Source organism: Anser brachyrhynchus (assembly GCF_964034855.1).
Source record: "Anser brachyrhynchus genome assembly, chromosome: 3".
NCBI classification, from domain to species: domain Eukaryota; kingdom Metazoa; phylum Chordata; class Aves; order Anseriformes; family Anatidae; genus Anser; species Anser brachyrhynchus.
Genome location: NC_137696.1, coordinates 23,969,844 through 23,995,542, shown reverse-complemented (window position 1 = coordinate 23,995,542; position 25,699 = coordinate 23,969,844). Strand labels below are relative to the sequence as shown.

General features: G+C 47.9%; 1 protein-coding gene and 1 long non-coding RNA gene across 6 annotated transcripts in view; one reads left to right on the top strand and one right to left on the bottom strand.

Annotated features, from left to right (window-relative positions):
* Nucleotides 1-16,757, bottom strand: part of PROX1 (prospero homeobox 1) — a 48,641-nt gene extending 31,884 nt beyond the window's left edge. For 2 of the 4 annotated variants that reach the window (XM_080587215.1, XM_080587218.1), the window contains exons 1-3: nt 16,383-16,757; nt 7,595-9,383; nt 1,105-1,212 (exon numbers count right to left, since the gene is read on the bottom strand). In XM_080587215.1, coding sequence (XP_080443341.1) covers nt 1,105-1,212; nt 7,595-9,316 — 1,830 coding nt within the window. In that variant the 5' untranslated portion in view covers nt 9,317-9,383; nt 16,383-16,757. The other 2 variants (XM_080587216.1, XM_080587217.1) reach the window with 2 other exon arrangements.
* Nucleotides 16,701-20,201, top strand: LOC308193045. 2 transcript variants are annotated; one of them, XR_013949329.1, is made up of 2 exons: nt 16,701-16,832; nt 17,927-20,201. It is a non-coding gene; the product is annotated as an uncharacterized lncRNA (long non-coding RNA). The 2 variants fall into 2 exon arrangements; XR_013949330.1 differs by lacking the exon at nt 16,701-16,832 and adding an exon at nt 16,887-17,005.
* Nucleotides 20,202-25,699: the final 5,498 nt, after the last annotated feature.

Genomic DNA, 25,699 nt, shown 5'->3' with positions numbered 1-25,699 from the left:
GGCGCTGAAGGAGAGCAACCTCCAAGGGCACGGCTGTGCGGGCAGCAGCGTGCCGCACCGCATGGGTGCGTGCAATGTCACGGGGAAAATAAAGGGAAAAACTGCCAGCAAACTTCACCAGGGGAAGCCGGTCAGCAGAAACCGGGACAAGTTCACAAACCTGTGGGATAATCTCCCCCTAAGACTGAAAAAAAAAAAAAACCACAAACCCATAACCCACAAGCGATTAAAAGAAGGATTTCTGTAATTTGTGTGTTTGAGGGGGTGGGCAATGTAACAAACTAATTTAAGCTAATGTAATGTTTATAAAGTTACTTAGATAATGACACCATGTATGCCATAATAATCATTAAAACCCAATCTATGTGGTTTTTTTTTTTTTTAAACTTAGATGATTAACACAAAATCAAGTTGATGTGAAGGAACAATTACTTTTAGAAAAAAATCAGGAGGTCCTAATATTCTGTAGAATGAGGGAGGATGCAGCTGTATGTCGACAGCTTTCATATCCTCATTTGAATAATGTGGCCTGAATCTGTCACTTTATTCATCCTCCTTATGCTCAGTGTACTCTGCATCAACAACAAATTAAGTTGTAAATAAGAGACAATCATCACTTTTGTTTTTAAGCAGCTTCTGCATGGAGAATTTCAATGTACTGTTTCTTTTTGACAGAAAGAAAGGGATTCTGCGCTGTGCTTATGTAAGCACAAATATGAGGAAACCAACCGAAATGAAACAATAAGGGAACACTTGAGAACTGCTCCAAAATGTTCTTGGAAGTATATTTCTACCACCAAAGAAATCTCTTTTTTGATAGGATATGTATAATGGAAATTGTTTGATTTACTGTAACGATTATTCTTACTTTGCTCTGAAATGTCCTTTTTTTTTCTTTTTTTTTTTTTAATTTTAAATCCTCCAACCTCTCCTTTCCTCATCCAGGCACAGGCAGAGTACAACCTCAACAGGAAGAACAAGCGCTTAAAGCCAGCCGTAACCTCTGCCTAACCAGAAATATCACTGATCTCTGACAGCACCACACTTCTCTGTGACCAAACACAGCATGCAGCAAGGAGAGCGGGGGGGAAGAGATTTTCTTACCTTTACGTCCGAGAAGTAGGTTTTCAGCATGTTGGAACTTGGGTACCGGGTGTAAAAGAACATGAGCTTGGCCTTTTTCAAGTGGTTCGGCGACAAGCCTTCCTGCATGTAGGATTGAGTTAGTAAAGGAAAATGCTTTTCTCGAGAAGGCTGTTTCTGAGTGTGCAGAGCTCCCAAAGTGCCCCCTTACTGCTGCACTTCCCCAGCCTGCAGGAGAAATTAATAACACTGAAACTGCCGCGCTGTCATTTTCTGTAACATAGCAAAACGAGGTATGAGAGGACACGGAACGAAAACCCTGCGTTTCCTATCGGTTTTGGTCCTGGGTCTCGGGAATTTTCCAAGTTTACGGCTTGTGCACCATATGTACGTTCACTTGTTGCTAAGGGAACTAATGCACGAAGCATGTGCCGCAGAAAACTTATCAGGAGCTTTTTCTCCCTCTCCTTTGCAATTCCAGCCAAAGTTTGTTTTTCTCTCCACATTGTGCTGCTCGCACAAAACAAAGCTAGCGCATGTGCCTCGCACGCAGGTGCTGCATCGTTTCGAGTAATGTCTGCTACGGGCAGCGCGTTTCACCTGTTTCGTCCCTGCCTTAGCATCCCGAGTCACTCTCTCTAATCCCGTTACTGCTCTGCTTCAGCAGCTGCCTGGCTAATAAAAGCCAAATTTTCTGGGAGGCAGAGCCCCTCCGTCCCCGCAAACCGACCCAACTTGTCGCCTTCTGGTTTAGCCGGTTAACTCCTCGGAGGAGGAAGCGGCATTTGGGGCTAAGTGATCGATAAATGCGGGCTAGCGGATCAATAAATGGCCACTTACCCTATAAGGCAGCCTATTTATCCTGGAAACATCATTACCTTTTAGATCTGTAAACAGAAGCAACGAAAACAGTTCCCAAGGGAATGTGAAGCTAACCATAACAATCTCGGCTTGCTGATTTTCTCCCGGCTTCTTGGCTCCCTTTTGTGCACTGCGCGCGAGGACGGCTCTGGTCACATCTGTGCCGCAGGCTGGCCCTGCCATTTCCTCAGCAAATTAATGGCTTTATAATTTATCAGAAATGAAGATGCACGTGGAGAAAATCAATGTGGCCCCCACAAGGTCAATTAAGGGTTCTTCCCAGAAGCTTCTCCGAGGACTGTTTCTCCTAAACACAATTGTTGAAAATTTCACTCCTTTCACACCTGATGGCGGGGGAAGGCCGACCCGGAGCACAGGCACACTGCAGCCGCCGTGCCCCAGCCACCAGGCCGGGCACACGCTGGCACGGAGCATCTCCTGCCAGGCCTCAGTACCTGGAGCTCGGACGCATTTTTAGCAGCAGGCTACTGCTACCCGAGCTTTTTCAACAGAAGACCCTTTTCTCTAATTCGGGAAATTGACTTGAAACCCTCTCCTTTATTCTAGTGATAAGATTTGTTTTTAGATTGGAAAAATGTGGCATTAAAAAAAAAAAGTCGTTGATAATATTAATTTAAAACCCTCTTATTATCTGGAAGTACACGGAGAACGGCTGAGCTGAACTTGCATTTTGTTTTAGATGCTTGCTGATTACAAAGAAGATAATTTATGACTGACATACTTCTTGTGCCAAGAGAAGAGTTGAAAGAACCTCCAGTTACCTCCATTAGACTGATAGAGAAGTCTAAAAGAGCATTACACTCTGCGGTGCCATCTGTCAAAATACGTAAGTGAAATAATAGTAGCAAGCTGTCACCTATTGCTTAGTGATAAGAGTTTTAGACAAATCAAAACTTCTACACCAGAAATCCCTTTTGTTACATGATCGTTTCAGGGAAGCGAGGGGCTGAGGGGGAACTTCAATAAGTAAAAGAAATAAAAATCCTAAGTCTCCCTAATTTGTGATTCCTCCGACACTGCTGACAGGCTGTTATCAGGTTTGGCATACCCTCTCTTTCAACGCGAGCTAAAAGATGGACTTAAACTTTCAAAAAAAAGCTCCCATATTTGCTGGATTTAAGCATATTGGGCAGTTGTCTAAGCATTTTGATTCCTTTTGCATTTAGGATTTTTAAATGTTTTCTGCCATAATGCCAGGGGATATTGATATTGAATGAAAAACGTATTAAAAGATGTTCTAAGACTCAAATTCCCAGAAATCCATTTTCTATTAAAATTATACTCGTTCTTAAGCACTTGGCAGCCTTAAAGCGATATCAAATATGCAACCAATCTGTATATCTTGCTCCTAAGGTTAACGCTGTACTATGATAAAAGATCTGATCTGTGATAATCTAGCAAAAAATAGTTAATGACAGACTTAAGAGCTAAGAATTAGATAACCCATTGCTATTTCAGAAAAAAACTGAACTGACCAATTGCTTAATTTCCTTTTTAAGTGCTTGGGCTGAAAAGCAACTGTTCTTCCAAGAAAGCACTAGCTGTTTCCAGGATACTTACACACGCACAATGACTCATGATGAAATAGATTCAGTAAACATACAGCTGTACTGAACACGAGCTAAGCCCCATTCAAGGCCAGGAAAGAAAACGAGCACAAATAAATATTAAGGAGGTAAAGGGAGGAGGGGTGCCGAATGGAACGCAAACAAGCTCTGTCCCAGCAGCTCATGTGGCTTGCCTCAATTCTCCCAGCTATAGCTTTGTGAAGACAGATGACATTCAATTCTATGGGTAATGCAAAATAGACAATAACTGCTGAAACTTGAGCCAGCTGCCAGGTGTAAAAAAAAAAAAAAAAAAAGGAAAGAAAAAAAAAAGGAGAGAAAGAAAAGATGATAAATCCATAAATTAATGAAAGACATCTGCTCAGGAACATAAAAGATCAGAGAAACAGTGTACTGCAGCTGAACCTAAAGCAGTGTTCAAACAACCTGAGAGCCTCAGCGCTGTGCGCTTACACGGTGCGACGCAGCCTCACCTCACCCAGCAGCAGCAAAAAGGCAAAATGTTAAGAAATAAGAAGCGAAAGACTGGGAATTAAACCTATATGTGATCCTGTGTGTTTTAACCGGGGAAGCAGGGAGGTAGTACTGCACTGCATTTGACTTATTTGCACTTTAACCCTCAGGGATAGCCCTCCTCTTTTGCAAAAAAAAATATTATTCAATGAAGACAATTTTTCACTTCTGTTTCTCTCAGCCTGAGCTCCCCGAAATGCTCTAGCAGGCTTTTCTATCCTATACACGCATGGAGCAGAAGGAAAAGAGGTAAGAATGGGCTGTATCAGGTAGAAAATCTGCACCGCCAAAGCCAAGCTGCTGCTTAAGTTACACCTCAGTTGCTCTCAATAAACAAAGCTCCAAATCGCTGTATCTCAAAGCATCTTCAAGACCCTCTGAAGAATGGGCCAGCTGGAAAGTACTCTATCGCTCAGGTTTTATCAACAGCACAGTTATCCAGCTTGCTGTACAATCGCTCATCTTTTTTTTTTTTTTTTAAGTTTAATTAGTTTAATTCTAGTCAGATGTAATAACTCCTCATTTCAAAATGTTGTAATTCGCTAATTACAGCTTTCACATATTGGGACTGTGAAACTCATTCCAGTTGGATTGGAATTCTGCTTAAAAATAAATAAATTGCAGAAAGTTTCACTCGTGTCCCACAGCCCTCCTGCCGGGGAGAATGCGCCAAACTTCTTCACCTTTACAGATGTCTTAACAGCACACAGGCTACTGTTGTGCTTCAATTTTGATCTATGCAAATGTTTTGGGACTGAACAAGGCTATTTTTCTTGAGATGCAAAGAGGATGCATGACAAAGGAAGACCGTGCAGAAAAACAATTGGCTGTCTGTTTCTTTCAGAATTTGAATAAAACTTAATATTTGATTAAACAGATTAGTTTGCAAAGATATAGACTGCATTCAGGACCAAGATGGGAATTCATGCTGCAGGTGCATCTTATCTTGTTTAGCAACATACGCAAACATTAACCGTTTCCTTCTGCAATTCAGCAAAGAAAGATCAGATGCATTTCACAGGCGTTGGTTAAAAAAAAAAATAAAAAACAGGCTGGTGCAGTGTTTTAGCCTAGGACTAAAACCTGAACTTGGCTGTATCTGCTAGTCTTATGTTCTCGTCCTGGCTGTATTGTCCAGGAAAACAGATGTTGCTTTCTGCAGGGAAGAAAGATCTGCTTCTCCCAAGAAATATATTCCTTGTATATGCACACTCAACCATGTAAAACAAAAGCACCACAACAGAACCTACCACAAACAAACCAACCTCCGTACTGCGCCTTTCCCTGGAAACTGCAAGCTACCTGGGCAAACGAGCCACTGCTAGAAAACAAAAACACCCCCACAGCTGAACTGTACATCAGGGCACACGTCGTGTAGAAATGCTCTTTAGTAAATTTGTTTTCCCTAATAGGTCTGCATCCAGACAGAGCGCTTTCCCAAGGGCAGGGGAAGAAGCAAGGGCAAGGAGAGAGGCAGGAACTGCCCCAACGCTCAGCATTTCCCCAACTAAGCTGCAGAACAGGGCTCTCTCAGCCCGGTTTCAGCAGGAGCAAGGAGCTCTGCTAAGGACTGCCAGTGGGGAAGGGCAGGAGAAAGGGGGAGAAACGGCAGGGGCAAGGCAGAGATGCTCCACAGGTGGAGGGGATCACCTGCTGCCACACAAACACTCCCAGTTTATGCACTTTTCCATCCCTTACAACTTCTCTCCCAGGATGGGAGAACTACTTTTACACCAAAATAATCAGTACGCCTCTGTATTGTTTGGCAGAGATTATTTAATTGCCCTGGATCCTGCCCTCGGCTGCCACTCGTGCTGACCTCAGGACTGCTCTGCATGCATCCTCACTGTGTTTCAGTGTGGAAGAATGATTTTCAGTTTGGACCTCCCAAAGTAACAGGAAGTAACTAAGAATGATGCTGCCTTCAGACTGACTCCCTTGTTTTGCCATACAGTATATAAGGCAAGGTGAAGATTTCCCTGCTGCTGGTGCTGCAGAGAGATCTTCCTTCAGGAAAAAGGTCCCTCCAACATCACGTCCACCACCAGCTGGCTCTTGAAAACACCAACAGCTAAGGAAGGTGCTTTCAGAGCCTTTCTCCTACAGAAATGGCATTATTCACACTTTTTTTTTTTTAGCCAAACACCATCAGACAGCAATGATTCTTCCCCCAGACTTGGTCTAGGTTTGATGGGAGACCTGCTGGGGTCCGGGGATGGGTGGTGGCCCTGCAGTGTCTGCCTCCATCCTGGTGGTGCCCACTGCCACAGGAGGGACCAGCCACACCAACAGGAGAAGCAGGCAACCCACAGGTCCCCAGCCCTGCTTGCACCCTTCCCACGTCCACAGAAAACATGCTGCAATTCCCCTAAAACCACCAGAGCTGCTAATCGCCTAGAAGACACCCATGGTGGGGCATGGCCTCATGCATCTCCCCTCGCATGACAGCCCTGGGAAGGGGACAATTTTCTTGGTGTCACTGCTGTTACCCGGGCTGGGGCAGAGTTATCCAGTCACAACTACTGCCATCAACTTGGGAACAAAATTATCTGCTTCTAAGGCTCTGTGCTTTTGCTGCTGCCTTTTGTTGGGGTCTTGGAGCATGGGAAAATGCCCATCTACTCTTCATTTAAAATCCTCAATTTTAGCATGGGGCACACAAGGCATTTTATTCACTTTTAATACAACTGTACTTGGAAGAAAAATCTTTTGACTAAAAAGCATATTAGGGGAGACGATGCAGTGAGTGGGAGGTGTTACTACTAAAAAAGAAAGAAAGAAAAAAAAAACTTAGTGCTAGTTTCCAGGAAAAAAAAAGACTATGTCTGAATTTGCCTAAATAAAAGCAGAGATGTATTTTTTTCTGCTAACCCCTGAGACCAAGCTAAATAGATGGACTTTATTTTTTTTTTAGCAGGGGAAGTGTCCTGCAAATTTAATACAGCTGAAGTTTTATATTTAATTGTTCTCTCCAGCTTTCCAAAATAATTTGCTTTGTGTACGTTAGGACAAAAGATTTCTGTGTATGGCTGAACAGAGGTTAATCATGCATAGCAGGCAGCTGCACCAGGGCTGAGGAGCAGACCTCTGGGTGGGGGAAAGAACTTGGTGCTGCCTGAATAGATCAGTACCTGGATCTTTTGTGCTTTATTTCCCTTACGTGAGAGCTGAAGACACACAAATGACCAAGTGCTGTCTCTTTGTGAGCTCCAGCGAGGCCACCATTAACACAGGTTGTGTTTTGGGAGGGGAAGGAGGTGGACAAGCAGTGTTTTTGGATGGGGTCATCACCTCCTGACCAGCAGGAAGGGAAACCCAACCAGTCTAAAATGTTGGGCGGATGGGTGTCTCTTTTAATTTGGATGCTGTCGCTGATGGAGCACCTCCAGTTACCACCCCGTGTTTTATTTCACCTGGCAATTCCCCTGCCTGCTCCTCCCACCAGTGCCCCCAGCCCAAATGCCCTCGGGACAGCCCCACGGGGTGGGGTGGCCCCAGGTCCTCTCCTGCAGGCCATGGGGCGACTGCTCGCCTTCAGAAAAGGATATTGCACTTCCCGAGTAGGGCGAGATTTCGGACATGTCTTGCAGGTCACCGCACTCGGACTTTATGAGGGACAAAGAGAGGCCTTCGGCGGCGCTGGGGGGGTGCGCAGGTGAGCAGGGGTGGTGGTTCATGTGGTGCGATGACATCTTGGTCCTCAGACTGGTGGTCTCCCGGGTCAAGTCCAGGGACTCGGGGGAGGCACGCTCTTTCCCCGGGAAGGAGGCCGACGGGGCGCCAAGGGGGCTCTGGAAGGGGTAGGCCATGAGGGGCAGTGGGAAGGGGTGGCGGAAGGAGGAGGTGGAGAAGCCGGCGGTGGCCGAGAGCGGGGACTGGTGCAGCGAGGCGTGGTGGCCACCGGCTGGCGGGGCCGAGGCAGGCTGGTCGGAGGAGTTCTTGCGGACGACAAGAGGCAGTGCTTCGGTCTGGTCGGTGGCACCGGGCATAGGGACGCTGCCGAAAGTGTCGAGGGGGTTTGGAATGATGACGTCCCCAAAGCACTGCAGGCGCTGGTTGGCCGTGTGGAAGTTGTGGTTCTCCCCGTTGACCGCGAACCTCGCCTGCGGGATCTGGAGAGGCGGGAAGACCTGAGGAAGCTGGCGGGAGGGCTTGGACGAGAAAACTTTAACCACTGTGTCCACAACTTGTGACATGGCGGTGTTCAGTTCCTGCTTCAGCGTCTCGGCCAAGTGTTTGCCTTCGGGATGGAAGGAATTTGGCCCTTGCTCCTTCTCCTTGGGACCTTCTCTTTTCGGCTTGTTCTCTGCGATCTCCTGCTCCCGGATGAGGGCCCGGGCCCGGTCGATGAATTGCCCCGGGTCCAGCTCGCACATCTCGTTGTCCGACCTGCCAACAGAGTCCCCAGCCCGGGCGTCCATGGTTTCGGAGCGCATGCTGTCTTCGGACAGGTTGCCATCTTCATCATTTTCAGAGTCGGTGCTGTCGTAGATCTGGTAGAACTTCTCCTGCAGCTGGCGCAGCTGCTTCTGCATGTCCTCCAGCTGCTGCTTCAGCTGTCGGCGCTCCTCTCGCTTCTGCTCCTTCCTCGCTGAAACCAGCTGCTGGAAACTCTGCTGCTGCTGCTGAGGCAGCTTTTGCTTGCGTTTGTTTTCTCGGTAGCTTTCTCGGGGACTTACGGACTGCGGAGCTATTTCTCTTTCGTTTTCATTGCCCCTTAATGCCACACTGGGGGAATGGCTCATACCCCGAATGATATTCTCAACCCGGGCGCGTTTAGCTCTCAGGTGCTCGTCGCATAACCGATCCACATCAAACTGGCTCATAGTCGGCCTGCCAAAAGGGGAAAGACACTCTTGGGGGCTGTCTCTTGAAGAGTTGCTGCATACATCCTCCTGATGTACTTCTGAGCCTGTACTAGAGAGACCGCTGGCTTGGAAACTGGGCTCTGTGCCACCATTTTTGTTCATGTTATTTTTCAACAGCTGGGAAATTATGGTTGCTCCTGGAAAAGGCATCATGGCATCTTCATACGAGTTCGCCCTCTTCAGCAGCTTGCGGAGTACATTTGACTTTTCCCCATCTGCATGCTGCACCACTGAATACTCAACATCCTGCTCTGAACCTTGGGGATTCATGGCACTAAAAAACGTCGCTCTTGCCTTTGCAAAAAATGCAGATGCTGTCCCTACCGTCCTTTTCACTCCAATGTCAACTCTTCTTCTCTTGGTTTGCCTGCTTAAGAGGGCTGTGCTGTCATGGTCAGGCATCACTGGACTGTTATTGTGCCATCTTCAAAAGCTTGTCAGCTGGGCTCAGCTCAAGAATCCTGGGACCCTGGCCAACAGAACAAAAGGACTGATGAATCATTTTCTTTAAATTTCTCCAAATTTCCTGACCTCAATCCTGAATAAAATGCAAAATGCATAGGCTCTGGGATTTATGGCACATTACAATTATTGCAATTTATTATGCACTCTGCTTGAAATGAAACATTTTTAAATAATTCTGCTCCACTGGTTTAAGATGGATTAAGATTTAAAAAAGCAAAAACTGCTTAAGCACCAGTAATATGATTCTCTTGCACAAATGCCTAAAATGATACTGTTTATCTTCAGAAGAAAGAGTAGATTAGAAGAACACAGCCTCTGACAACCAATTGATTAAATTTAGGGCATTGAGATACATGTTACAAAAGAAGATGAAAGTACTCCTTATTTAAGATTTATTGTTAAAACAAGAAATTGTATAAAATTTGGATTAAAAAAAATCAATTGCAATGTAAAAACAGTAATTGTTGTTTTGTATTTTAAAGAGAGATAAAACTGGTAAATAAACATTCGAAGGTCAGAACAACAACTTTCACTTAATTGTAGGCAGGATAGTATACGTGCATGTGAAAGGCAGAGAAACAGAGATGCATTTATGCTTACAACGTAGGGGAAAAAAACTCTCTTAAATCATTAGGGAAACATTTCTTCGGCAAGGCAAAAAATGCATTAAAACATTTTACGGCCAGGATTATAATATTTGCATAGATGTGATCAAATAAAAGCCAAAATGTAGTTCGTTAACACAGCATCATATGTACCAGTGACTAGCCACGACAGTGTTTTGAATTCCCCGTACGTTCTTCCCCTTTTCTTAACTTACGTTCTCCAAGTAAGCCTCACTACCAAAGCCTGAACATTTTGTATTTCGCACACTGAACTACTCGACATTAAATTTTTCACAGAGCAGAAACGAGGCATGTTCAGTGCCACATCTCTCTGCTTTGGAAAAATCTCCAAGAACAGCATCTCAGATGCCCAGTGAAGCCCTTCTTACGCGTGCTATTTTGAATACACAGAATCTTATTTCCTGTGACATGTAGAAAAGATGAGAAAAAATATGGAAAGATGAAAGTAGTAACATCAATCAACTGCGTGAGAAAGGAAGATACCTCCTCTTTATATGAACTCTCATTGTTTCCCAGGAACACAGCATAAAAAGATAACACACTTCCTTGCATTTTGTAAAAGGCTCTTGACATAATTTGTGACTTATTAACTAGTGATGCTAAACTCACATTACACACAAAGCTCTGGACGCTCTTTACCGTTTCTTAAAATTCAACATTCAGTAAAATTAAAATATTTTTCATGCGACGCTTATCTAATATTAAACTTTACATTTGCTTAACAGAGCAAAATCTTCACAATAACAGGGTATATTGCCAAAGGCAGCATGCAGACTTTTTGGAATTGCTCCCATCTCTTTCGGTTCACCTGTAAAAACATCTACGTGCTCCCTAGGACTGCATCTGTGGCTAGTTTTAAAGAATGACTACCCATGCAAATAGGCATAATTTCAGCATGAAATAATCTGTAAAATCAAGACAGTAGTCAATGCTTAGTTTGCAACCAAGATAAAAAAAAAAAAAAGGAAAAAAGCTTTTAATACTTAGAAACATTATGTTTATTCTGCAGCTTTTGCCCACGTATTCTGGATGTACTAAAAGAATTTTCAGAGATTTGGTGTCACAGTTATGCAAGAGACGTGATGTTTGTTTTTGTTACTGGCTCCTTGCATAGAGGAAAGCAAAGAATGATAAAAATAAAAAAAAATGTCATGAATTCAGATGGGAAATCCAGAGCCTCACATCATTACCAGGACACTGCCTTCACAGATCACTCCTTATCACATTAGAAAGTGGAGTTGGGAGATCTGACGATAACAACACGGTAGCAAGGAGCTCTATTGCAGGGGCCCAACTGTACCACCTGCATGCCAGGTAGCATCGCACCCTGCAGGCAATGCTCCTGAGTCCATGGCATGCTCGAGTACCAAAATCCTGCTATGTGCCAGTGGCAGAATCAGGCCCTGCTGGGCAGTACGCGTTGTGAAAACCCGTCTCCTGCTTTCTTTGAATTACTGCAAAAGGAACAGGCTTTGGCTCTAACAATTATATCTTCCTTTAAAAAAAAAATTGGAGAAGTTGGGTTTTCAGAAGGGTCAGTTTCATAAGTGAGGGGCCAGGTTGGCAGGGATGGGAAGGGGTGACACACCGCCCCAGTTGTTCAGCAGGAGATACCAGCGCAGTGTGAACCATGGTCAAGGTTGACCTTCTAGTCTAGTGGTGTTCATTTGAAAGCGATATAAACTAATTGCAAGATAACTGTAAGAGCTCTTGCGTGCTGCCCGTACGATACTCTGAAGGCATTCTGCGTAAAGACAGCAGTTGCCAATAGGAAAAAAAACAACCAGCACTGAAAAGACCTGAAAGACCTTCGTGCCTTTCCTTCCGTTTCTGCAGTCAAGCTCTACTTGACTAAGATCCAGCAGTACGTTCCCACACTCGCACCAAAAACCTCATGTCAGGTTCCCAGTTTTGCACGTTTCCCAGCAAATTCAGGTGCCTGAACGCTGTTTCCCGCTCTCTTGCCCAATCCCAACCAAGGACACACATGGGGAGGGCTCGCTGTACCCTTGAGTCAGCAGCTCAGGAAATAGGCTGTCCTGCGCCAGGTTGGAAGGTCATTGCCACGCATCCTTCCTCCCCAGTGTCCATCTTCCTCTCCCCGAGCCCCCGCACCAACAGGCGTGCAGCAGGAGGTGCTCTGCAGCGGTGCCCCCTCCTTCCCTCGCTGGAAGCACCAGAGGTATCATGCCCTTAACCGAGGCATTAAGCAATATCCCCCATTTGCCCTGGTGTTACACCGAGCCTACAGCCCGCCAGCGTTAAGGCTTGCAGCCCTTTCGGCTCATAGATGAGAAAAACTTCTTTAGCCTGGCACAACGGAATGGACGTCAAAAGGCCAGTTAGTATTTTGGTCTTGGAGGACCAAAAGTAGTTCAGACCCCAAGGGAAGTGGAAAGCCCCCTACAGTGGGATGCAAAACCCCAGCCATGGCTGGGAAAATGCGATACTGACGAGATTAGAGCTGGGTAAATAGGGAAGTCTTGGAAAAAAAGACGTTTAGGAAGTTTGTGTCCTTTACATGGTACCAGTTCTTTGGCCACGTATTGTCTCAAAACCATGTTTCATACACCTACCGTCTCTGGACAGCTATCCAGAAATACACACTTAGAAAGACAGCTTAGATCGTCAAGGTCTATGTACAAATCTTTAGGAGCCCCATTCCTTTCAGAGATACACAGTTTGAAATTCTTGATGGTTAAATTTGCTTTATAGGTCACTTTTAATGTTCCTTGCTTACCAAGGAGTATTATGTTAAATTTACTCTCCACATCTAGAGCCTCAACTCGCACGGAGCGGCTTTCTCAGAAACCGAACGCTTTCCATTCCCATGCAACTCAAAAATACAACAAAGGCCTCAGCACGTTCTAAGTCCACCCAAAAACATACCGTGCGTTACTGTATTTGCAAAGTTACTTCTGAAACTTTTGTTTAAGGAGACTTGATTAAAATGCAGCTATGAATAACTTCTTAATAGCACAGTGGCTATAGGCATGGATTTATTACATATCCATGTGATATGCACTGACATGTTAACTGGAAACAGATTAATTTCTAGGTACCGCAGAGTTCCTGTTCCCAAACCTTTAGCTAGAATTGTATTTAGAAAGGAATAGGACATCAGGTATTTAACCGCACTCATTACAAAGAGATCAATTTCTGTAATCAATTTTATTAACTCATCTACAAAGGTGCTGATCATTTTCTCCCATATTCATTCATACACCTATGAGATATAACGGGGATTTAATTTCAATCTCACCCTACTTAGCCGCTCTGAAGGAACTCGGTCTAACCTAACATGCTCAAGTGATAGGGAACAGCCATTGTATTCACAGCAGTGAAGTGCTAAACTTGACAAATATTCACTGGTGAATGCAAGGAGCTATCAGTCCATAGAGCTGAAATCGGTCCTATCTTTTCACAAGCCAACGACTTTCTTTGGTCCAGCGTCTGCCTGCTTGATGTCAGCCCATCACGCCAATACTACACGAGGAATTTACCATGCTTCTGCTAACAGAAATATTTAAATCTTTTGCTCTAAAGCGCTGCACTGGGCATGGCTTTGCCAGAAGCAGCCACGAAGAGCAGGACGAAAATTATTCCAGTCAAAAGCATTTACCACACAAAACCACAGCTAATATCTGAAGAACAGATGACACGCGTTCACCATAAGTCTGATCAACGCTAAAATCACTTCAGCAGCTAAGGAGAAAGTACCACCTATTCATACGGTTTTGGCACAAGTTTTCTTGGGAGAAAGGCTTATCTAACTCCCTCAGCTGAGACACGCCATAAAGCACCATGAAACAAGGCAGAAACAAATAGCAGCAACAACTACTTTGTTAGGATTTCCCCGTAACAAGAGGTAAAAATCAGAATGTGATTTCCTTGAAAATTACACTACCTGCTCCTTAGCATGCAACAGAGAAGCCAGCAGGGCCCAATCCCGCAACGTCTTCAGCAAGTCCTGCGAATGCCCCACATCCTCAGCTCTCATCGACTACAGCACACACTGACAGAGCTCTCTAAGAGGAGGTGTTCGGCATCTCATTAGTCCTGGCCTTTATTTTGGGGAGACGCACAGCCCTCCACCAAATACCTGCGCTCCGCACTGCCTGGGGAAACAGATTCCTTCAACGAGAAAAAGAAATCGAGCCGTTCATGGTGCAAAATTGAAAACGTTTCCCTCCTACCATGCCGGCTTGGTCCTTGTTATTTCACTCGTCATGAAGAAAATAACTCACGTGGACTCTGTGCAGAGACAATACTGAAACGGTTGCAAGACAGATTCCTACTGCAAACTCAGCCCAAGTTCTCCAAAGGTTTTTTCCCATGCTCCACGATGCCGTTAAATCAGAGTCCTTGAATTAGTTAACCTAGCAGTTAGTCTGCACTTTGAGACAGAATAAATCATTATTCAGGGAACTACAACCGTCAGTATTTACAATTCTGCCCCGAATCAAATTAAACTCCAATTTCCAAACCTGTCCAATCTTACGACTGCCTTAATTTATCAGCCGATCATAAAAAAAAAAAAAAAAAAGAAAAAAAAGAGAGAGAAGTCGCATGAACCGGGAGGCCTGCGAGCTCAGCTGGCAAGAAAGTCAGCTGGAGGCACTGCCGGTGCCATTCGGCCAGCGGGATACAGCTCTCGGAATAATTTCATGGGGAGCTGGTAGCAAAAAGTCTCTACCTTGGAGTTTTTACCTCGGCTCCGCTCCTGCGGCGTCGATCCTCTATCCACCCCCCGAGCACCACCGAGCACCTCCCGGCCCGGGATACCTCGCAGAAAGGCCAAAAAGCACCCAAAACGAGCAAGAAGGGGCCGCGGAGGCTTCAAACTTTCCCTGATTGACGGCTGCTCGCAGCCCAACCGAGGGGAGAGGAGCGGGGAGGGGGCTCGGGGGCGGGCAGCGCTCGGCGGCGGGGGGCGCAGCGCCGCGGGCATTGCGCGGCTCGGCCCCGCCAGGTGCTGCCCCTGGCCCCCCCCTCTCCCCCCCCCCGGATTTTTTTCCCGGAGCAGCGGAGACCCCCGCCCGTTCGGCAGGAGGTTTAGCATCCTCCAGCCTTGCCGGGGACCCCTTCCCGTCGGGGCCCCGCAGTCCGCCTCGGTTTTGGGGTTCTCCCCGCCGCGGGGTGCTGACCCCAAAGCCTGCCCCCCCCCGCCCCCCCCTCCCGCGCTGTAACTCCGTTTGAACGCATGGCAAAGTGCTTCGGGGCGCTCGGGAACCGTAAAAACGCTCAGGAGGATCTCCGGCAAAACCTAAGGGAAATAAAATAACCCACCGCCCCCAATGGAATAAACAACCCCAAACAAGCAAACAACCAGAAAGTAGCAGCAACCCGAGCGCTCGGCCACACTGGGCTCCTATCCCGCGCCTCGCATCCCATCTCCCCGTGTGCTCGCTACCTACCGCTCCAATCCCATTTTCTCCGCATTTGCCCAATTCGCAGCTCGTCCCACCCTTGGAAATGACAAAGTGATCGCAACGAGGAGCGGACTAAGAATAATAATATAAAAAAAAAAGTCCCTGCCCTTCCCGGCCGGGGTTAAAAAGGAGAAGTAACGACATGCAAACGGCAGGCAAATGGGAAGGGACAAAAAGAGCGGCGGCGATAATAAACAAGACAAAGGGGAGCCTCGGAGCACCCGAGCAGGAGTTGGAGGCAGGGGATGGGGAACTTCGGCGGGGGGTAGGAGGAAGCCGGGACCACGAAGAAGGAGCCCGAGAGCCGCCGCATCTCCCGGCCCCGCCGAAGCGCCCCCGAGCCGCGGGACGAGACAAAAAGGAGCCCCCCGGGGGCGAGGGGGGGGTCCCGCGGCGGGGACCTGCGGCCGCCCGGTGGGAAGTCGGGGAATGGGGAGCGGGGTTTGACAGGGGGGCTTGTCCACACCCCCCACACCCTTCCCATTCCCTGGGTCATCTAAAGCAGCCCCAAGTGGGAATTAAAACAAAAAACAAAAAAACAAAAAAAAAAAGAAGGAGAAAGAAGAAGGAGAAAGAAGAAGAAGGAGAAAGAAGAAGAAGGAAAAAGAGAAAGAAAAAGGAGAAAAATAGAAGGAAAAAAAAATAGAAGGAAAAAGATATAGGAGAAGGGAAAAATAGAAGGAAAAATAGATGGAAAAGAAATAGAAGAAGGAGAAAGAATAGAAGAGGGGAAAAGAACAGAAGAGGGGAAAAGAACTGAAGAGGGGAAAAGAATAGAAGAGGGGAAAAGAATAGAAGAGGGGAAAAGAAATAGAATAAGGTAAGAGAAGAAAAAAGAAATAGAAGAAGGAAAAGAATAGAGGGGGAAAATAGAAGGAAAAAACAGAAGAAGGAAAAAAAGAAGAGGGAAAGCAGGGGCTGAGGAGAGAGGGAGAGGATACTTACTCGGTGCAGAGGCGACGAAACTGAGCCTCTCTTTTTTTTTTTTTTGCCGGTGCAAAGAGGGAGAAAGGGCGACGCGCACATGCACGGCGCGCCCGCGCCCCGCTCGCTCACACGCGCGCTCGGAGCAGCGCCGCTGCTGGGGGCTGCGGGGGCTGCGCGGGGCTGCGCGGGGGAGTGTGCGGGGCCGTGCGGGGCTGCGCGGGGCTGCGCGGGAGCGTGCGAGCGTGCGGCGCCGTGTGCGCGGCGAGTGTGCGGGAGCGTGGCGGGGCAGGGCTGGGCAGGGCTGGGGCTGGGCTGGGGCTTGGGGCAGGGCTGGGGCTGGCCGAGCCGAGCCGAGCCTGGCCAAGCCGAGCCGCGCCGCGCCGAGCCGGGCGCTCCGCACCGCCCCAAGATTTACTTTAAGACACAGCTGAAGGAAACAGGAAGACCCGACGTCACGCTCCGAGTGACGTGGGCCCGGCCCGGCGCCCAATCGGCAGGCTCCTTGGGCCGGGGGGGGGCCGGCGAGAATTTGGCAGGAGCCGGGGGAGGGCTCCGGGGGGGCCCCGACACCGCCCCGGTCCCCCCCCGCCGGCCGGCGGCGTGGGGCGCGCACCTGCGTGGGGCCGAAAACTTCGCCCGAAGTCGGCCCCGGGGGCGAGGGGGCGAGGGGGGGGGGGCGAGGGGGGGCTCCGTGGGGGATGCCCGGGGGTGTCCGGGGGTGCTGCGTGTGCGCGGGGGGGTCCACGCGTGTTTCCAAGCGTCCCCGCGCCCCGCCGCGCTTGTGCCGCGCGTGGGGCAGCGCGATGGGGAGCGGGGCGCTCCGAAAGTTTGGGGCAAGTGGCGGCCACCCCGAGGCGGCTGCCAGCCGGCTCCCGCTTTAAAATCGATAGGGGGAAAATTAAATTCTTCTTCTTATCGGCTCTCAGCGGCAAAAAGGAAGGATGCTCCCGGCCGGGCCGGCAGCGCAGCGCCGCGGTGTGCGAGCAGGGAGCGCCCGGCTGCTGCCGCTGCGGAGCCGAAATTTGGCCCGGGGAGCGAGGGCAGGCACCGCACCCGCGGCTCCTGTTGGCTTCCCCCCCCCCCCGCCCCGGCAGCCCCCCGACCGCTTTTCCCCATCTGGGGCTCCGGAGCGGAGCCCCCCGGCCGGCCTCACGCGTGGGTGCGCGCAGGGTGCCGGCACCCCCTGTGCCTGCCCCGGGCACGGGCACCCGACGGCTGCAGGAATTTGGGACCCCAAAGCTGCCCCCCAGCCGGGACCAGGCTCCCTCTGCCCCAGCGGGACCGGGGTCACGCATGGGGCCGCAATTCCCCGGGGCAGGCTGCGGGGGGGTGCTTTTAAGGGCCACCTTTAGGAAAAAGGGGTGCTGAGCCCCTGCCTGGGTCCCCGCGCGTCCATCGCGCCTTGCCAGGTGCCAAATTCAGGCTCCCCTTGTAGCCCTAAGTGCTGCAGGGGCTGCGGAACAAGGGTGCAGAAGTGTGCCTGGATGCGGGGGGAGATAGGCTAAATCTGGCGGGTGAGTGACTCTCCTGAATTCTTTCCTTTTTTTTTTTTTTTTTTAAAGGACACTGGGATTTGTGCAGAGGTGAAGCTGAATGGTGCAAACTCAGATATATAATAACTAACTGCCTCTGCCAGTGGGCTCGTCACCACCGGGGCTCAACTTCGCTTCAACCGCCACTGGTTTGCTCGAGGCGGAGGAAAGAGAAACTGAGGCACTGCGGGTGCAGCGGCGTCCCCACGGTCAAGCAGACTGGGTCTCTTGCATGCCCCCTTCCACCTGGATGCCCACAGACCCTATGTCTCTTTCCATCCCAGAGGACAGGCAGCCTTTTAAGGAACTCAAGCTGATGTTTCGAAGCCCAGCAGTAAAATTAGTCTCCCACCCACCGGAATCATAGACCTGGTGATGGGGCAGGCTCCTGGTGCTGCAGGTGGGTGCACAACTGGTGGCCCCTTGCTGCCCCACAGCCCCCCAACCAACTGCATGTGGGGTCCCAGCAGTGAGCTGAGGTCCCATGTCCCTTGACAAGTGATAGTTCTCAAGTAGCCTCCCATAATGTCTGTTTCCTGAATTTTGAACCTCTCCCCCCAAATTAATTCACATTAACAAAGTTTGGATCCATAGTCAGGGGGTGCGGGCTCTCTTCTCCTACCCCACTGCCACCAACTAATGCTTGGTGTGTCTCCAGCTTCAGACCCAAATACTGCATTTCCTCCAGATACTGGGGTCATCAGGTCTATGTTCAGCCAGCTGTGAGCTTGGCCCATCAGAAATAAATCCTCCTTCAAATTTTGGTACCTCTGACTAGAAAACGTTCACTGCAAGCTGACAGTTTTCTCTGTGTGTATTTCTTTCTTCAAGGGGAAAAAGCAGATGCAAGAAACTTGGGAAAACTTTTGAAATGTGTCCATGGCCATGGGTGATTCCTCTGTCCCTTTGCAGCACGACAAGAAAATTGGAAGTGACAAGGGTTTATTGTTGGGACTGCCTTTTCTTTGATCATTTTCCTTGCTCTGTCTGCTCACAGCAAATGAAGTAAAGAGCTGTGAATACATAGCAGGTTTTCTTTTCTTTTTTTCCTTTTTTTTTCTTTTTCTTTTTTTTTCTTCCTAAGGGGTGGGGAAGGTCCAAGCACTTTCATGTGCAAAACAAACAAAAAAACAAACAAACCCACAACAACAAAGGCATGATTCTTCTCTTATTTACACTGATGTTAATTCAAAATAACTCTACTGATATCAATAGATCATCATCAGCATGGTGTGTGAGAAAGTGGAGAACCTTTCCTCAGCTCCCTTCATCCTGGCTCCTCCTTCCAGAAAGGAAACCTTTGGAGGAAAATGCCTTTAACCTGGAGAGTAAATGAAGAAGCTGGTATTGATGGAAACAGAATTGTTTAAAAAAAAAAAAAAAAAAAAAAAAAGGAAAGAAAAAGAAAAGAAAACCTCCAGAGAAGAGAAAGTGAACTAAACTAATCCTATTAAACGTGGTAGCATGTTTCTGTGCAGTGCGCTGAGAGATTAAGCACAGGAAAAGGGATAAGTGCTGCTTCAGTTTCACTAAACTAATGTGACAACTTGTCATTGGAAATCTTTACAGCTTGTTAGCAGATGACTAGCTGATTCAGATATGTTTTCTACCATTTCCTTTGTGTCTGGGGGTGGTGTTTTTTCTTTCCTGTTCCTTTCTTATCCATACTGCTCTATTCTGCTTTTTAATCCTTCATGTCTCCTTCAAGTCAAAACATTTAACTTGCTTTAATCAATATTTTGTTTTGAAGATGTCCCTTGACCTTTCGTTTGTGCAAATTAACCTTCAAGGGCACCTCATTCATTCATTAACCTCAGTGGGATGCCGTATCCCTCGGACATGGCATTTTAGGATGCATAAAACATTTATGAACATTTAGAGATACTGTAGTGAATGACTGTAATGCTGCTGCTAATACTACTACTTCTACTAATATATTTGCTCTTTTCCTTTCCTTTCCTTTCCTTTCCTTTCCTTTCCTTTCCTTTCCTTTCCTTTCCTTTCCTTTCCTTTCCTTTCCTTTCCTTTCCTTTCCTTTCCTTTCCTTTCCTTTCCTTTCCTTTCCTTTCCTTTCCTTTCCTTTCCTTTCCTTTCCTTTCCTTTCCTTTCCTTTCCTTTCCTTTCCTTTCCTTTCCTTTCCTTTCCTTTCCTTTCCTTTCCTTTCCTTTCCTTTCCTTTCCTTTCCTTTCCTTTCCTTTCCTTTCCTTTCCTTTCCTTTCCTTTCCTTTCCTTTCCTTTCCTTTCCTTTCCTTTCCTTTCCTTTCCTCTCCTCTCCTCTCCTCTCCTCTCCTCTCCTCTCCTCTCCTCTCCTCTCCTCTCCTCTCCTCTCCTCTCCTCTCCTCTCCTCTCCTCTCTCTCTCCTCTCCTCTCCTCTCCTCTCCTCTCCTCTCCTCTCCTCTCCTCTCCTCTCCTCTCCTCTCCTCTCCTCTCCTCTCCTCTCCTCTCCTCTCCTCTCCTCTCCTCCTCTCCTCCTCTCCTCTCCTCTCCTCCTCTCCTCCTCTCCTCCTCTCCTCCTCTCCTCCTCTCCTCTCCCTTGGCTCTCCCCCCCACCAAAGGCATGATTGTTGAGTAAATGGAAAAAAACATTTTACAACATTAAAGGAAGACTGTTTAGAAAAGGAAGGCCCTGCTGAGGTGTAGAGGAAGCCTGTTTATTAACACTGGACACCTCTTATCTCAGGCAGCTCCAGATGGATGTCCCCTTGGCAATTCCCACTCTGTGCCAAGTGGGGTTAAGCAGGGTAACCACCTTGATGTGGGCTGGTGATCACCAGGGGATCATCGGCTCCTTCAGAGAGAAATTTTAGCAGAAACCTGGGGTGGGGGAGGGAGAGCCATCAGGCCCCAGCATAAAAAGCTTGCACGTGGCCAGATTTACCTTTTGTGGCTGTAAATTGCTTGCTGCCTGGGACAGAGCCAGGTTTTGATTGAGAGATAAAGTAGTTCAAATCTGTCAATAATTAACTGTCACTCAATTAAGGGTTTCTTAACAAATTAGCACTTGGTAGCACCTAAGGTGCAGGTTTTTTCATGGGAAAAGGCTGACGGAGTGACATTGGCCATTAAGCCTGCCTGCCCACCGAGTATCACCTAATGTCCTGCTCAGTTTTAACACCACTGTGCAAATCTGGGGAACTGGTTCCCAAACCCTGCTTCTGCCAGGTTGCTTTTAAGATTAACCATTTGTGCCTTTCCAGGAGAGGCAATGCAGGATGGGGATGCATATAAGGGTGATAGAGGTAGCTTTGATGCCCCTTTGGTAGCAGACATTTTGCCGGTTCCCTTTCATCCCCTTCTGAACCAGCAACACTGTGGGCATGTCATCCCCCTCTTTGCCTTCACTGTCCCTTCAGAAATCATAAGTGAATGCGGTCTGGGCGACGTGATGCTGGACAAGAGTTTAAAAACAACATATAGGATGCTCTCCAGGTGGTTCTTCTTGAACAGAGACCTTGAGGATGCACACTTGTCTTGTGCCAAACCTCATCCCAATGCAGCTTTCTTTCTATTAATCACATCAGAAGAACTGCCAGAGAGTGACCGCTCTCAGCCCGTGCCACCCTACCGCGGCTCAAAGATCTCAACTGTTTTAGCAGCCTCCATGGGGAGGGGTTAGAAGCACATAAAAAGTACCGTGGGCTGCCCTGTCTGTCCTAGCAGTGGTGGTAAAAGTCTTAAGAAGTTTAAAGTCGTAAAGCAGGAGAAGAGGAAGCGTGTTTGGTAGTGTAAAACCCTACTCTACCCCGCTGAATAATCAAATCTGGTATCGAACAGGAAACGTCGTTTAATTTTATAGACTTACTTTCTTTTGGTTGGTTGGTGTTTTTAAGAGAGGGGAAGATATTTCTGTAGAGGGATTTTAACCCGGGGAAAATGATTTTGATGATTTTTGTGTGTGTGTGTGCTGAATTAATTTATTTTTACATTATACAGCCACAGCTTAAAGGAGCCATCTTCTCTAATAAAAATCGTTCCTGGTATTTTCAGGGTGCATATTATCTGTCACCACTAAGGACACAGTCCTGCCAGGCACTGAGGGACAATTTTTTCCAGGACATAGATGCACCTAATAACAATTTAAAACAATCTCAACGGCTACACTGTGAATTTTAAGAGCGCAGGTGGCTGGATATGTTGTAAAGTCCTGAAAAAGCCAATGGGTTTAGGAGCCTAGAGCAGAACATAGGGTGAGTGTAGGTGTATCCAGCTCGTCCAGCTCAGGAGATGTGCTCCTTGGTGCTTCAGTGCCATCTCCGTGCCAGGGCAGCCCCTCAGCAGAGGACTGGGGTAGCTGGGGGTCTGCCAGGAGCCAGGACATGTGCTTTCTCCATGCCTACTGGCTCCAGCAGAAATCCACTCGGTACTGCTTTCTTTGCGAGATGTCCTCATGGTGGTGTCAGTTCCCATCTTTCATAGGACAGCCTACAAGCGAGGGTGTCTAGCCTAAGGGCGGGAAATTTGCCTTTAACACTTTCCTCATCCTAAAGCCAGGCAAAATCGAGGCTCTCTTCTCCCACAAAAAGTGCCCCAGCCACCGGGCTGTGAGATGGGATGATCCTTTCCCCTCCTTTTGGGGTTTCGCCCTGCTGCAGCAAGGAACCAGATTATCACAGGGCTGAAACAAGAAAGGAGTGAGCCTGAGTTTGTGAAAGGTGAATGAACCAGGGGGAGGAGCTGTGCTCTGCACCCAGGATTACATACTTTACCAGGGGAGGACACGGGAGTCCCTTAGTCCAGGTGATGTGCACGCCCCTGGGGCATGGTCTTGGTGGTGCCCCTCTGCCAGCAGCCTGGGGTCCGCTCTTCTGGGCTGCACAGCTTCCCTGCAGTGGGTGGAGGATGTCACAGCAGCGAGTACGAGGGCACTAACTTCTCCTGCGGGTATTAGCCTCGAGTAGCTGAGCCAGAAGTACCTGCATCATGTAAACTATTAATCCTGGGGTGCCCTGCACTGCCTCTGGAGTTACTGGGAGTTACCAACGGCTCGCACTCCGCAGCAGCAGGGCGAAAATAATGTAGGTGCCTTTTTCTGGAAAAGGAAATACATCCTTGACATAAAGGTCAAATGGCATTTATAACAACATTAATAATTTCAGAGCATTGTGCTATTGGATTCTAGGAATGATTAGACCTACTTGGCAATGCTATTCAGTTGCTTTTGCAAGAGAAATACACTGTTTACCTCCTGAGAGATTCATAAGGAAAAAAAAACCAATCTATATCAATGAGTAAGATATTTTCCTTACCAGAGATATTGATTTAAATATTGACTTCACTGCAAGAGGGCTATTCCACTCTGTGCTTCAGATACTCATTGTCAAGTGACATGTGTTTTATGTACTAATAAAAATGCGATTTCTGGCACAGTCATCTTATCTGCATGGTTCTGACTTTCTGAATTCTGCCCGTCTGAAGCAGTTGCCCTTTCTAAAACCGAGGACTTATTTTCTTCTGAGTGTCAATGCGCTTCGCTCGATGTGAATTCCCTTCAGCCGGGACCCAAACAAACAAACGTTAAAAATCGCACACAGCCCCTTTGTCCTGCCCGCCCATCTTCCTTTCAGTCTTTCAGCAAGGGGTTTAGGCTCTGCAAGACAGAAGTTTCTTTATTTAGCAACAGAAAAGGTGCCGCCGCAGAACCTGTTACAGCTTGTCAGGGGCGCAGCCGGGCCAGGGACTGCCTTTTTCTGACGCGGTTATACAGCGGCTTTCCTGATGGCTTGCTGACCCCCATAAGGCCTGGTGACAGTCATAAATGCAGCAACAGCTCGTGGCACCGAGCAGCAGCCCACCAGACATGTCAGCTCCCCCTTGGGCAAAGTGCCAACCCGGGAGAAAAAAAATAAGTGAGGAACACCCCACACCATCCCCATCCCCATTGCCATCGCCATCGCCATACCCATTCCCATCCCCATCCCCATCCCCATCCCCATCCCCATCCCCATCCCCATCCCCATCCCTATCCTCATCCCCATCCCATCACCCCCAGCTTGCAGACTTGGCAATTTATGGCATTGGAGCCGTGTACCCACAATGCAGCAGACACTGATGCTGCAGAGCTCCTTAGAGTACCTGGAGGAGCCCCGGGTGCAGAATTGGATGCACAGTCCCACAGGACTGGGAGCACCAGGTGATGGACAACAACTGGATCACCTGTGGTCCTTCCAGCCTTCCCCTACAGACCAGCAGGATGGGATTGAAGTGCGAGGAGGTGCCAGTACTTGCACGTCAGCTCTTCGGCTTCTTCAGGAATCACCCCAGCTCTGTGCAAATGGGATAACAAGAAAACAGAGTGGTTTTCAGAAGGGAAATGCACGCAGATTGCTTCTTGCCTGAAATTCCTGAGGTCAGCCGTGCCCATCATGTGCAGGCACTGGCAGTATCCCATTTGCAGCAGAGGACTGCCTGGGTCTGCATGCACGCAGACAGGCATTGCCAGGAAAAAGTCTCCCTGCAAGTCTCTCCCTTGGAAATGCTGAATTTTGGCCCACACCTACAGATCCAAGGCTCAGCTCTTGACCTGAGATGAAGAAAGAGGCTCCTGGAGGCATCCGCAGCCAAGAAGGGCAAACATCTCACGAGGAACTTGCCTTTTTCTTGGACCATAAAGTTTTCACTGAAATTTTGGGGTAAACATGTGCCAACTCTTTATTAACCCCAGCAGTGTAATTCCTCATCACAAAGCTGTGATTCAGAGGAAACAGCATAGCTAAAACAGCTCCAGAGTCCCAGCAAAAATGACAGTTTTCCTCAATCAGTTCCTTTTGTGACCTCAATCTGAACCTTAATCTGTTTTAGCAAAATTCTTTTTATTAGCCATTCATACTTAATCATACTGCTAATTTTCCTGTTTTTAAACTATCAATTTAAGGCTGCTTTTTCATGTAACTAATCAAGGCTGATGTATGTTATTTTGGCTATGATTTCTAATAATTATTCTTAAGAGTTTTTTAAGTCCATGTTTTCCGTAGCCGACTGTCAGACTTCTGCATACGGGCAGAGTGGCTCGTTTCTGCTGCGCCGCACACACCAGTCTGCTTTCTTATCTGTAGTGAAAACAACCATTACAGGCATCGCAGGAGGAATCGGAGCCTCGTCTTCTTTTCCTCCCTTACACCAGCGGTTGCTTTTTGTTCGTGTTATTATTGCAGCCGAGGGTCACTGGAGGGAAGAAGGGTTTTCAGGATCACGCTCTGTTTGAGATCTTTGGAATAAAACCACCAAACATATACTTGCAGCTGCCTGGCAAATATTGTCAACTGTTGTAGCTAGTGACTAGTGATTTTTCTTTGCCTACGATATTAAAGAACAGATTGTGTTACTGTACTTATCTCTACCTTTACAAACAAATACACCAGGAAAATATGTCAAGCAGAAGAAACCACGCTTGTTATCAAATGCTTAGCTACACTGGCTACAGGTTTTTGTACTTTTTGGCAAAAGCTTCAAAACACATTGTGGCTTGCTTAAGTGTTGAGTCCCTTGCAGTGTGGAGGGAGCTTTTTGTGCCTGCAGGACGCGCTCAGCTCTCTGCCGAACGCAGCAGCCTGCTGCTGGTGTTTGTTTGTATGGCTGTGGCACCGAGATCACAACCTCTTGTCCTCAGCATTGTACCCACAAGAGACACTTCATCCCCCCCAAAACTGATTAAAATCCCGGTGTGGCTATGATCTTGAAAGCCTGGCACTCTGGAATAGGTTTTCTGCTAAGTTTTTGGGGCTGATGGAGGACGGAGGGCTCGGGGTGCATGCAGTGGGATGGGTAGAGTGGGGACACGTCCCCTGGCAGAGGTGGCACCCAGCA